General features: G+C 43.2%; 1 protein-coding gene across 2 annotated transcripts in view; it reads right to left on the bottom strand.

Annotated features, from left to right (window-relative positions):
• Positions 1 to 12,354, bottom strand: part of Cenpc (centromere protein C) — a 47,935-nt gene that overhangs the window by 19,436 nt on the left and 16,145 nt on the right. For both annotated transcript variants that reach the window (XM_045130450.1, XM_045130451.1), the window contains exons 9-11: positions 12,162 to 12,335; positions 5,046 to 5,355; positions 3,709 to 3,855 (exon numbers count right to left, since the gene is read on the bottom strand). In XM_045130450.1, coding sequence (XP_044986385.1) covers positions 3,709 to 3,855; positions 5,046 to 5,355; positions 12,162 to 12,335 — 631 coding nt within the window. The remainder of the gene's footprint in view (positions 1 to 3,708; positions 3,856 to 5,045; positions 5,356 to 12,161; positions 12,336 to 12,354) is intronic.

The following is a 12,354-nucleotide window of genomic DNA, read 5'->3' as shown; positions in this document are numbered from 1 at the left end:
CAGGTTCAAGGCTCGATTCTCCAGGACCCACATTAGCCAGATGCATAAAGGGGTGCACGCATCTGGAGTTCATTTGCAGTGGCTGGAAGCCCTGGCACACCCATTCTCTCTCTCTATCTGCCTTTCTCTCTCTCTGTCACTCTCAAATAAATAAATAAAAATGAACACAAAAAAAAAAACTTTAAAAAAATAAATTAAGTTAAATTGAGGGCTAGAGAGATGGCTTAGCAGTTAAGGTGCTTGCCTGCAAAGCCAAAGGACCCAGTTTCAATTCCTGAGGACCCACGTAAGCCAGATGCACAAGGGGGTGCATGCGTCTGGAATTCATTTGCAGTGGCTGGAAGCCCTGGTGCACCCATTCTCTCTCTCCTTCTCTCTGTCCCCCTCTCTCAAATAAATAAATAAAGTTTAAAAAAATATCAAAATAGGCCAACCTGCACTACAAAGCAAGTCCTTGTCTCAAAACAAATCAAAACCTTTAACAAAGAAGAGGTTAGAAGAATATGTAATTGTGTTTACTTGTATGTAATTCAAGGAAAACAGGAAATCTGAAATGTTCTGCTCTTTCCACCTTTATGTATTCTGTATATGCTCTGCAGTGAATCAAAAGAGAAGAACCTTGAAGATATGCATAGCTGGAAAAGAACTCTTGGAGGGACAAAGCATGCAAGGGAAAAGTCATTTTAGTGGAATTCTTACTTGAAACAGGAATAGCAATCTTGGAAATATTGTCATTAAAATAATCCCTTTTATGAATTGTAAAGATTGCTCAGTGGTTAAACATGTTTGTTTATAAAACCTGATAACCTGGGTTCAATTTTTCAGTACCCACATAAAGCCCAGATGCACAAAGTGGTGAATGCATTTGGAGTTCTTTTACAGTGGCCGGATGCCTTGGCACACCCATATTCACTCTCCCTGTCTTTTTCTTTGTCTCTTTCATAAATAAATAAATTTTAAAAAATATATCAAAAAAAATTGAAAGCAAATGAAATCTGTGTAATATTAAAAAATGGAATTTAAAATGTAGTTATAACAGTCCTAAATGCTTTTCCTCCTATTATGAATCCAGGACAGTCTTGGTTATAATCTCAATAATAAGGAAATATTAGTCATCATTTGTGAATCTGAATTTTCTATAATTTGCCCCTTCTATTTATTTAAAGGTTTGACTTCAGATAAAATACATGTAGATTTTTAACAATATATCCACAAACTCTTTGATATTCTTCCTTTCAAAAAGTGTATCTTAAAGAAAAAAAAAACGAGAGCCTGGAATGGTGAGGTGGCTCAGCAGTTCAAAAGCAAGTTAAAAAGCTCAGCTTGCTTATAAAGCCTGTCAGCTTAGGTCAATTCTCCATTAAGCATGTAAAAGCCAGATGCAAAGTGGTGCATGTGTGTTCATTTGTGGTAACCCTACAAGAGACCCTAGAACGCCCATACATACACATACTAAGACACACACAAATGAATGGATGGAGGGAGGGAAGGAAAGGAAGGAAGGGAAGGAAAGAAGGAAGGAAACAAACAAAGAGTAGATCCTGGGCTAGGAAGATGGCTCAGTATTTAAAAGCTCTCTTACAAAGCCTGACGATCCAGGTTCGATTCCCTGTATCCATGTAAAGCCAGAGGCATCATGTCTGGAGGACATTTATAGCAGTAAGAGGTCCTGGCTGGCTCTCCCTCATTCTCTCCCCCATCCACATATCAATCAAAAAAAAAAAAAAAAAAAACAATTTTTAGGGCTGGAAAGATGGCTTAGTGGTTAAGTGCTTGCCCGTGAAGCCTAAGGACACCAGTTCAAGACTCGATTCCCCAGGACCCACGTTAGCCAGATGCACAAGGGGGCGCAGGCATCTGGACTTTGTTTGCAGTGGCTGGAAGCCCTGGCGCACCCATTCCCTCTCTATCTCTCTATGTGTGCGCGTCTCTCCCCCCTCCCTCTGTTACTCGCAAATAAATAAAGAAAATGAACAAAAAAAAATTTTTAAACAACTTTTAAAAAGAGTAGTTTCTCATTTCCCTCCTGCTGAATGTTATCTAGACTTGTGACATACTTCTAATGAGCAGAACACAGTAGACAAAATTGACAATTCACAGAATAGGCCACTACAAAGCACATGACTTCTATCACAGGCGATGTTTTCTTAGATCACTTGCTTTGCTGGAAGTTGGCCAACATCTGAGCAGCCCTACTGAAAAGGTCACATGGCAAGAAAATGAGCTCTCACAGCAAAAGGGATTCTAGCCAACAGCCATGAACAGCCATGTGAGTGAGACCTAAGTGGAGGCTCTAGCTTCAGTCAAAGGAGTATCAACAGAAAGGCATCTTTAGGGCTGGAAATGGCTTAGCGGTTAAGGCACTTGCCTGTGAAGCCTAAGGACCCATGTTCCACTCTCTAGGTCCCACGTAAGTGAACATACAAGGTGATGCAAGTGCACAAGGCCGCACAGGCACAGAAGGTGGTGCATGTGTCTATAGTGCAGTCGCCCAAGGCCCTGGTGTACTAATTAACTCTCTCTCATTGAAAAAAGAAAACATACACCCTGAGATTACACAGTGAACTCTAGGTCAGCCTGAGCCAGAGTGAGACCCTACCTCACAAAAAAAAAAAAAGAAAGAAAGAAAGAAGAAGAAAATACAAAGCCAGTCATGGTTGCACACACCTTTAACCCCAGAACTCAGGAGATCCTTGTGAGCTCAAGGCCACCCTGAAACTACACAGTGAATTCCAGGTCAGCATGGACTAGAGAATGAGATGCTACCTTGAAAAATCAAAGGAAAAAAAAATACAAAAAAGAAGCCTATTTACTGTCAGGCACTAACAGGCACAGGCTGGAGCCTTCAGGACAGGGGCTTGAGCCAAGGCTAAGGAACCCCCCGGCTGTAGGAGGCCACTCCCTCTCAAAGGCAGGCACACATTAACTTAGGCTTTCCCCAAAGTCCTGTAACCTTTGTCCAGTTGCCTAGGAAATTCCTTAGTACCTTCACAGAGCCCATCCCCCTGAGGCCCTAGATCACCTGACCCCACAACCTCAGATGCTTATAAACCCACTTCCCTGACCACAAAAGGAAAGAGCTGTTCAACTCTCTCTTGGCAGTGTCTTTCTCTCCCACGCTCACCACCCCACTCACCACCCCAGTTGTCTGGGCACCTTCAGGGGGACCACGGCCAGCCCAGAGCAAGAACCCAGGAACCCACAATTTACTACTAAGGATCCCTAAATTCCAAGAAGATAACTAAGCCAAAGAAACAACACATTTGAAAGTCAGTAACAAAATTAAGGAGGCTTGGGATATGTCTTATTGAATTAGAGACTGAGACATCCCAAGTTTGATTCTCCAGCACACATGATGTAAAAAGCTGGGTGTGGCCATGCATGTTTGTAACCCCAGTCCTGTGGAGGGGGATTTAGACCAGAGAACCACTGAGGCTTACTGACCAAAAACAGCTCAGTTTGAGGGTCGAGTGAGACTTTATGTCAAAGAACTGTGTGGATCAACAATAGATGAAAGACATCTGACATTCTCTACTAACCCTAGATATGCACATACAAATTCCACACAATACATCACATGCCATCCTATACATACTCACACACAATCATGAAAAAAATTATTAAAATTAGGTTTGGGGATAATTTGTTACATTGCAATAATAACTAATATAGTGAGTAAATTCTATTATTACTAGACTATACACCTACCTCACTTCCAAAATTGAAATTTTAGATTCCCCAGAATACGAATTCGGCTCTGTTGGCATCTTGGTGGCACACTCACTGGTCTGAGACTGCAGGTGAACACTCTGTGCACGAACAACACTATTTTGATCCTTGCACTGCCCCTCAGCTCTATAAAAATGAAAAATATCAAACTTTCTTCCTTTGAAAACTCTTTTAGAAATAACATATAAATAGGTATAAACAATATAAAATCAACTGTAGAAATATCAGCCATAGTCAAGTCCTAAGATAAGTAGTTCAGAAAAAAGTATTCAAAGACTTATCAGTATTTCTTTTTTTTTTCCGAGGTAGGGTCTCACTCTAGCCCAGGCTGACCGGACTTCACTATGGAGTCTCAGGGTGGCCTTGAACTCACAGCAATCTGCCTACCTCTGCGAGTGCTGGGATTAAAGGCGTGCGCCACCATGCCCGGCTTTATCAGTATTTCTAATTCGAAAAATTCAGAAAGAGCACACACTTTGTCTAACTGAGGGTAATAAAGGAATGGCACTGGGAGACATTAGCTATAGACAGCATATGAGGCATACTACAAAGTGTATTAGCTATAACTCCCGATTTGTTGTTGTTTTATTTTTTGAGGTAGGGTTTCACTCCAGCTCAAGCTGACCTGGAATTCACTATGTAGTCTCAGGGTGGCCGTGAATTCACAGCAATCCTTCTACCTCTGCCTCCCAAGTGCTGGGATTAAAGGTGTGCACCACCATACCCAGCTAACTCCCAATTTTTAAAAAATATTTTATTTATTTGACAGAGCGGGGAGAGGGGGGTGTGGACAGGCTTCTCAGGGCCTCCTGCTTCTGCAAACGAACTCCAGATGCATGCACCAGAGGCATCATGTGGTGTGTGTGTCTGGAGCTCATTTGTGGCAGCAACAGGCCCTGGTTAGCTGTGTCATTTGTTTTTCTCTCTGTCAAATAAATAAGTTTAAAAGAGTAGTTCCTCACTTCCCTCCTGTGGAATGTTGTCTGGCTTGTGAGTTGTTTCTAGTGAGCAGAACACAGTAGGCCACTATAAAGCACACGGCTCCTACCATGGCCACACTGTGCACCTGGATTTATGAGTACTGAGGAACAGAATCTAGGTCATCAGGCTTGGCAAGCAAGTGCCTTTAACTACTGCTCCAACCAATTCCCAATTTTAAAATGAGGACATGAGTTCAGGGTAGTACTGTGCTAGGTGTCCCTGAATTAACTGCAGAACCTAGATTTCGTAACAGCTCTTTAAGAAGGCAGACTGTCTTAAGCAAACTCTCTGTATAATAATTAAGTAACACATATTGCACATAAAGGAGAAATTACCCAGGACAGCAGAGGCTGTCCTTCGGAGCCAGGTCAGCTGTGTCACTGTCCGGTGGCCCACACTGGGAACTGGAATGTTCCTCGTGGCCAACAGTAGTTCTTCTAGAGCGTTTAACCTTTACAGACTTCTGGACTCTTGAGCTGCGCCGAGTAGCTGCCTTTTGCCTTTCTGGTGGGACACGTCTTCCCCCAGCATTCTTAGATAAGTGATTTCTTTTCTTAGTAGGTTTTGCAGGCTTCTGAGACTTCTGTCTATTCTTATGACACACTGGTAATTCATTTCTTATTGAAGAATTTCCATCAATAATACCTGAAAGAGGCAGTAATAATTTAAGTTTAGTAGTTTGTTCAGATGGTCTGGTTCACTATAGTATTTGCAGGTAAATACATATACACTGACAAATTTCATAAGCTAATAAATTTCTTTCTGTATTAACGTTTTTAGAAATCTTCAGTTTACAGACATGTATTAGGCCACCTTTTTTGGGGTGTGTGTGCGTGTGGTTTGTATGCACATTTGCATACAGGTGGAACCCAGATGTCGGGTCCCTTTCTCAATCATTCTCCACCTTATGTTTTGAAGCAGGGCCCCAAAGCTGATTTGGCCAGACGAGTTAGGCAGCTTGCTCGGAGGTGCTTTACGCCTGCGCCGCCTGCTCAGCTCCGACACAGGGCCTAGCCTGGAGCTCGTCCATGAGAGGCGGCAGGCCAGCCAACAAACTCCAGGGGTCTTCTTGGTGCTGTCTCCTAGCACAGGAACTAAAAGCGTGCCGCCATGTCTGCCATTTCACTGCTGTAGTGGGGACTGAATTCAGGTCTTCCTGCTTTTAGGATAGCTAACCTCTGGTTGCCAACGTGACAGGATTTAGAACCACCATGGACACGAGTCTCAGGGAATGTGTGTGAGGAATTTTCTGTAGTTAATTGAGGTGGGGGGATGCACCCTACCTGTGAATAGCACTCACTCATGTGCTAGAGTTTCCAAATGAATAAAGAGGATTCAGCAAGTTGAGCAGCAGCATTCACTCTGAGTCCAGTTCCTGCTGCCATGCACACTTCACATTAGCATCATGGAATGTGTCATAGTCGGCTTCATGTTGCTTGGATGAATCTCCAAACCAGAAGCCGTTCATGGGATGAATGGGATTTATGTGAAGCTTAAAAACTCAGGGAAGCCGAGCGTGGTGGCGCACGCCTTTAATCCCAGCACTCGGGAGGCAGAGGTAGGAGGATCACCGTGAGTTCAAGGCCACCCTGAGACTACAGAGTTACTTCCAGGTCAGCCTGGACCAGAGTGAGACCCTACCTCGAAAAACCAAAAAAAAAAAAAAAAAAAAAAAAAAAAAAAAACCTCAGGGAAACACTGTAATGGGGTGTTAGGGGTCCAGGAAACTCTTTGAACCCCAAATCCTAGGTTCGTTTTTAATTTTTTTCTGAGGTAGAGTATCAGTGTAGCTCAGGCTGAGCTGGAATTCACTATGTAGTCTCAAGGTAGCCTTGAACTCATGGCGATCCTCCTACCTCTGCCTCCCAAATGCTGAGATTAAAGGCGTGCGCCACCACACCCGGCTCCGGCCTCATATTTAATTTCAATCAAACAATTAAATGAAAAGACTGAGAAGGAGGCAAAGACGGGAGGATCGCTGTGAGTTTCAAGCCACCTGGACACTACATAGTGCATTCCAGGTCAGCCTGGGCTAGAGTGAGACCCTACCTCAAAAAAAAAAAAAAAAAAAAAAAAAAGATCGAGAAGGAAAATTACTGAATTATTATATTCATTAAGGGAAGTACCATGTGGTGGGCCTGGAAAAACCATGGAAAGAAAAGGGAGAAAATTTGAGGAGCTCCTGCCATGTGGGAAGCTGGAGGGAGAAAAGAAGTCCATGTAGAGACTAAGGGCTAGGGGACTCTTAGGGCTAGGCCTGGGCCAAGCCAGCCAAGGCACAGCTTAAGTTCCCAAGTAGTCAGAAAGCCCGCCCACCCCTTGTTCATAACCTTATAGTGGTGGGCTGGCTTCCAGCTCAGATGAACCAAGAAGGACAGCTGATGTTAGCCCTGACACAAAGTTCCAGGGGTTGAACTTAACCAACCACAATGTCTGAATCCTCTGAAAGCCCTCCCTCCCAGGAGGGTTCAGGTGGTTTGTGGAGAAACAGGTCTAGGTAAGTAGGCAAGAGATAAGAAGTCAGATCATATTTGATTTCTACCAAGTGCAGACTTTCCTGCTTAGCATTCAGTCACCCTAACTGTACCCCCTCAGTTCCCTAATGGCACAAGAATCTGGCCCCCTTTACACAGATGCACACACGGAGAGAGAAGCTACCACCAGCACCACCAAAGGAAAGTATCAAAATCCACAGAGAGGGGCTGGAGAGAGATGGCTTAGCAGTTAAGGCGTTTGCCTGAAAAGCCAAAGGATCCCAGTTCGACCCTACAGACCTACGTAAGCCAGATGTACAAGGGGATGCATGCATCTGGAGTTCATTTGCAGTAGCTGAAGGCCCTGGCATGCCCATTTTCTCTCTCTGTCTCTCTTTCTCCCTGCCTCTTTCTCTCTCTCAAATACTAACTAACTAACTAACTAACTAAATAAATAAATAAATATTTAAATAAGCACATCTTTAAAAATCCACAGATAACCCCAGGCAGAGCTCAAGCATTCTGCATACCACCTTTAGGCTGAAAACAGATCTGCCCCCAGTAACATCTTAGGGCTAGACCCCAGCATCATCCATAGTAACACCTCTTCCAGCCTGGCGGCTGGAAGTCCAAGTTATAGCTTTAATAAAATATTTGATTCAGCCAGGTGTGGTGGGACATGCCTTTAATCCCAGCACTCAGGAGGCAGAGGTAGGAGGGTCGCTATGAGTTCGAGGACACCCTGAGACTACATAGTGAATTCCAGGTCAGCCTGAGCTACAGTGAGACCCTATCTCAAAAAATAAACAAACAAAATAAAAATAAAAACAATGAAGATTGAGGGGTCATAATAAAGGGAATTCTTTGAAATAATTAATCCTATTGGGAGACATAAATTCAAGATACCACAAAACATAAAGATGAACTGTAAGCCCAAACTATACCCTGTACCTTAAACTGTTTGCTATCAGGTGTTCTGTTTCATCAATAAGAAAGGTAACTAATTCAAACAAATTCTTTTTTATTTTTTGTGATGTGCACCTATACATACATATGTATCTATCTCCGAACTTGTGTGTAGGCACAGGCATGTGTGATGTGTATGCAGGTGTATGTATCTATATTCACTGTGTATGTGGGCACATGTGCATGCATGTGTATGTGTGGGCACATGTACAGGAGCAGGACACAAGCACGTGCAGGGCCAGAGGACAACCTCAGGCTTTATCCTCAGGAGCATCTACCACTTTTTTTTGTTTTTGTTTTTGTTTTTCGAGGTAGGGTCTCACTCTGGCTCAGGCTGACCTGGAATTCACTATGTAGTCTCAGGGTGGCCTCGAACTATCAGAGATCCTCCTACCTCTGCCTCCCAAGTGCTGGGATTAAAGGCGTGCGCCACCACGCCCGGCCTTACCACTTTTTGATACAGGGCCTTTCATCAGCCTGCAGCTCATCTATTAAGCCAGATTGGCTGGCCAGCAAGCTCTGGGGATCCTCTTTCCCCACCGCCCAGCACTGTAATGACAAACACCTGCTACCAAGCCCAGCAGCACATGTGGGCTAGAGGTCAAACGCAGGTCCTCACGACAGCACACAGCTCGTAACAAATGGTTCTGTGCTTGCCTGTCTTCAACACATTCTTCACACAGCTTCAAGAATTAACTTTGTAAGTCAGGACAATAGTAAGACCTCATTTAAAAAATAAATTTGGAGCTGGAAAGATGGCTCGGTAGTTAAAGGTACTTGCTTGCAAAGCCTGACAACCCAGGTTCAATTCCCCAGTTCTGACATAAAGCCATATGCACAAAGTGGCACAAGCATCTGGACTCTGTGTGCCATGGCAGAGGCCTTGGCATACCCACTCTCTGTTTCTTTCTTTCAATTTAAAAATAAATAAAAATATTTTAAACATAAATAAATTTTTAAAAATTATGAGGCTCTACAGTCTTAGGATTAAATCCAAATACTTTCAATTTTAGTTTATTTATACATTTATAGTTTGCTTACTTCACTGGCTGCAACTCTTAACCCCATCTTCCAAACAAGTAATGAACAAAAACGCCAGTAACAGTTAAGGAGCTTCCTTCCAAAGCCTAAGAACCCCAGTTCAACGCCCAGGACCCATGTAACCCAGAGGCATAAGGTGGCACCTGTGTCTGGAGTTCATCTGCTGTGGCTAGAAGCCCTGGTGTGCCCATTCTCTATCTGCTTCTTTCTCTGTCCGTCTCTCTCAAATAAATAAAATATATTTTTTAAAAAGCCAATAAGGGGCTGGAGAGATGGCTTAGCGGTTAAGCGCTTGCCTGTGAAGCCTAAGGACCCCAGTTCGAGGCTCGGTTCCCCAGGTCCCACGTTAGCCAGATGCACAAGGGGGCGCACGCGTCTGGAGTTCGTTTGCAGAAGCTGGAAGCCCTGGCGCACCCATTCTCTCTCTCTCCCTCTATCTGTCTTTCTCTCTGTGTCTGTCGCTCTCAAATAAATAAAAAATTTTTTTAAAAAGCCAATAGGACTGAACTACTGCAGATTCTCTAAAGCACTGGTCATCAAATAGTCATTCCTTAGACTATTAAGATGAGCATCACTTCGGAACTGGTTTGAAATGTAAATTCTCAGGCATGCAGAAACAAAAACTCAGAGCCAGGCGTGTTGGTTCATGCCTTTAGTCACAAAACAATCCCAGGATGCAGTAGGAGGATCAATGTGAATTCAAGGCCAGCCAGAGAATACTTAGTGAATTTCAGGTTAGCCTGGGCTACAGTGAGGGCCTACCTCCAGGAAAGAAAACAAAAAAGCCCACAAAACTCACCACCCCCCAAAGTCTGCTTGAACAGGCCTTCCAGCCAGTTGGAAGCAACTAAAGAAAGAAATCTGATCCTGGGCTGGACAGAAGGCACTTGCTTGCAAAATATGATGGCCCTGGTTCGATTTCCCAGTACCGGTGTAAAGCCAGATGTACAAAGAGGCAACCCATACTCACACACTTTCTCTCTCAAATAAATAAAAATACTTCTTAAAAACTGGTCCTAGTTGTGTTCTCCTGAGACATGTCATACTTCCTTCAGATGCTACTAGCCCATAATTCATCTTTTCTTAGAAAGTTTTACCCAATACTCAACTCTGAGAAAGGTTCTCAATCGTCTAGTGATGTTTCTCGCACACTTTACTGCTTACTTCTCTCTACCTCCTTCAGCCAGTGCACAGCTCTTTGAGAGCAAGGAATTGACTGGTGTTTTCCCTAACATATGTTTATGACTATTCTTAGGGACATTAATAGGGCACTTTCAAGAGACTGAGCAAACAATACTGCCCTAGTCTGGGCTGGTGAACCAGTGAATTTATTGAGGCTACTTTTTTTGTTTTGGTTTTTTCAAAGTAGGGTCTCACTCTAGCCCAAGCTGACCTGGAATTAGTTTGAGGCTGGCCATGAACTCACAGCAATCCTCCTTCCTCAGCCTCCCCAGTGCTGTGTACCACCACGCCCGGCTCAAAATTACTTGTAAGAAATGGGTGACTAGTGGCTGGAGAGACGGCTTAATGGTTAAGGTGCTTGCCTGCAAAGCCAAAGGACCTCAGTTCGATTCCCTAGGACTCATGTAAGCCAGATGCACAGGTGGCGCATGCATCTGGAGTTTGTATGCAGTGGCTGGAAGCCCTGGCACACCCATTCTTTTTCTCGCTTTCCCTTTCTCAAATAAATTAAAAAAAAAAAATTTATAAAAGAAAAGAAATGGGCGACTCAAAGGCAGCCGTACCACTGAGAAAATCACACATGCAGGTAACAGGGTGGTGATGTACCACACCACAGTCACACCTGGCAGCTCCTTGCCCTACCTACAGGCAGCGCCACTAAAAATCACACGTGCAGGTATCATGGGTGGTGATGTGCCACACCAGTCACACCTGGCAGCTCCACGAAAGCTGCTTATTCCTCAGCGACCTTCGGAGCTGACTGAGCAGCCATTTTCTCAGTCTTGGGAGCTTTCTGCCTCCTCCCAGGAGAGAATATGTCATTTTGGAGGAAATAGCTACACAGCAGTACTCTTTAACATATAACAACAGGAGAAAGACTGTTGTAAAGACTTGGGTGAAAACTGAAGCAGGTACCCACTTTCAGGCTCATGACGTCACACAACCCTGAGAGTATTTCTATTTCCTTAAGTTCTCCACTTGCCCTCATGCTGCCTTGTGTTTCGATGCCTCAGAAAAAAATAGCAGATGTTACTTTCATGTATGTAAAATGTCAACAGTGCAACATGTGTCTTTCATACAGCTTATGAGCAACCCATACTTTTCTGGATTTCAAATTGCAGTTTCTTCTGTCATCACATGATGAAGTCTCCACTCATGAACTATAAACATTCTACTGCTTTTGTGACTCCAGGCCTAATCAAAAACTCATCAACTTCACAGCTCTTAACACAAGTCATCTCTTCTGATAAGCTACAGATTCTAGGTTATTTTTAATGCTTTATTTACTCAAATAAAGATTTATTTACTCAAAGACAACTACCTACCACAATACAGGACTTCAGACAATCCAGAGTGCAAAGTGCAGTTCACCAAAGAAGTGATAGCATTTCAATGTCTACGTAATCATATTTAAATCCTTCTAAAACCTCAAAAAGGCCCTGGGAGATCTAGTATTCTCTCATATTTCCTATTAAAAAAAAAAGCATCCAACTCTACCTCTCCACCCCTGCCATCTCTATCCTTCCCCACATCATCTTCCTCCACCAGAATGCAAAACTACATCACAGCAAGACTCTGGTCTGGGGCTATTTTCAAAACACAGGTCTACACCAGAATACTGTGTGGGTCTGAGCATAAAGCACTCTTTATAGCTGATAGAATATTAATGATCCAATCTAACTTTGTCTACATTATTATTATTTTGAAGAAGAATGTAAATCAAACATAAATCTCTTAGAGAATTTTTTGGGAACCTTACAATAGGACAATAAAAATAAAAATACTTACTTCCTTCTGGTTTTACCACCCACCAATCAGATGGACGCCTGGAAATTCTGTGACTTCTGTTGACAGTCAAGGTCACGTCTTTAGGAACAAATCTGCTCCCAGACCCACTAGGAAGATGTTTTTCTCTAGATTCTTCCGCATCTTTATTGATGCTACTTTTTCTTTTCTTTTTTCCTAATGTAAAGAAAACCAT

This window comes from Jaculus jaculus, chromosome 11 (assembly GCF_020740685.1).
Source record: "Jaculus jaculus isolate mJacJac1 chromosome 11, mJacJac1.mat.Y.cur, whole genome shotgun sequence".
NCBI lineage: Eukaryota > Metazoa > Chordata > Mammalia > Rodentia > Dipodidae > Jaculus > Jaculus jaculus.
The sequence above is the reverse complement of the archived record's forward strand: the minus strand, read 5'-3'. Positions and strand labels throughout refer to the sequence as shown.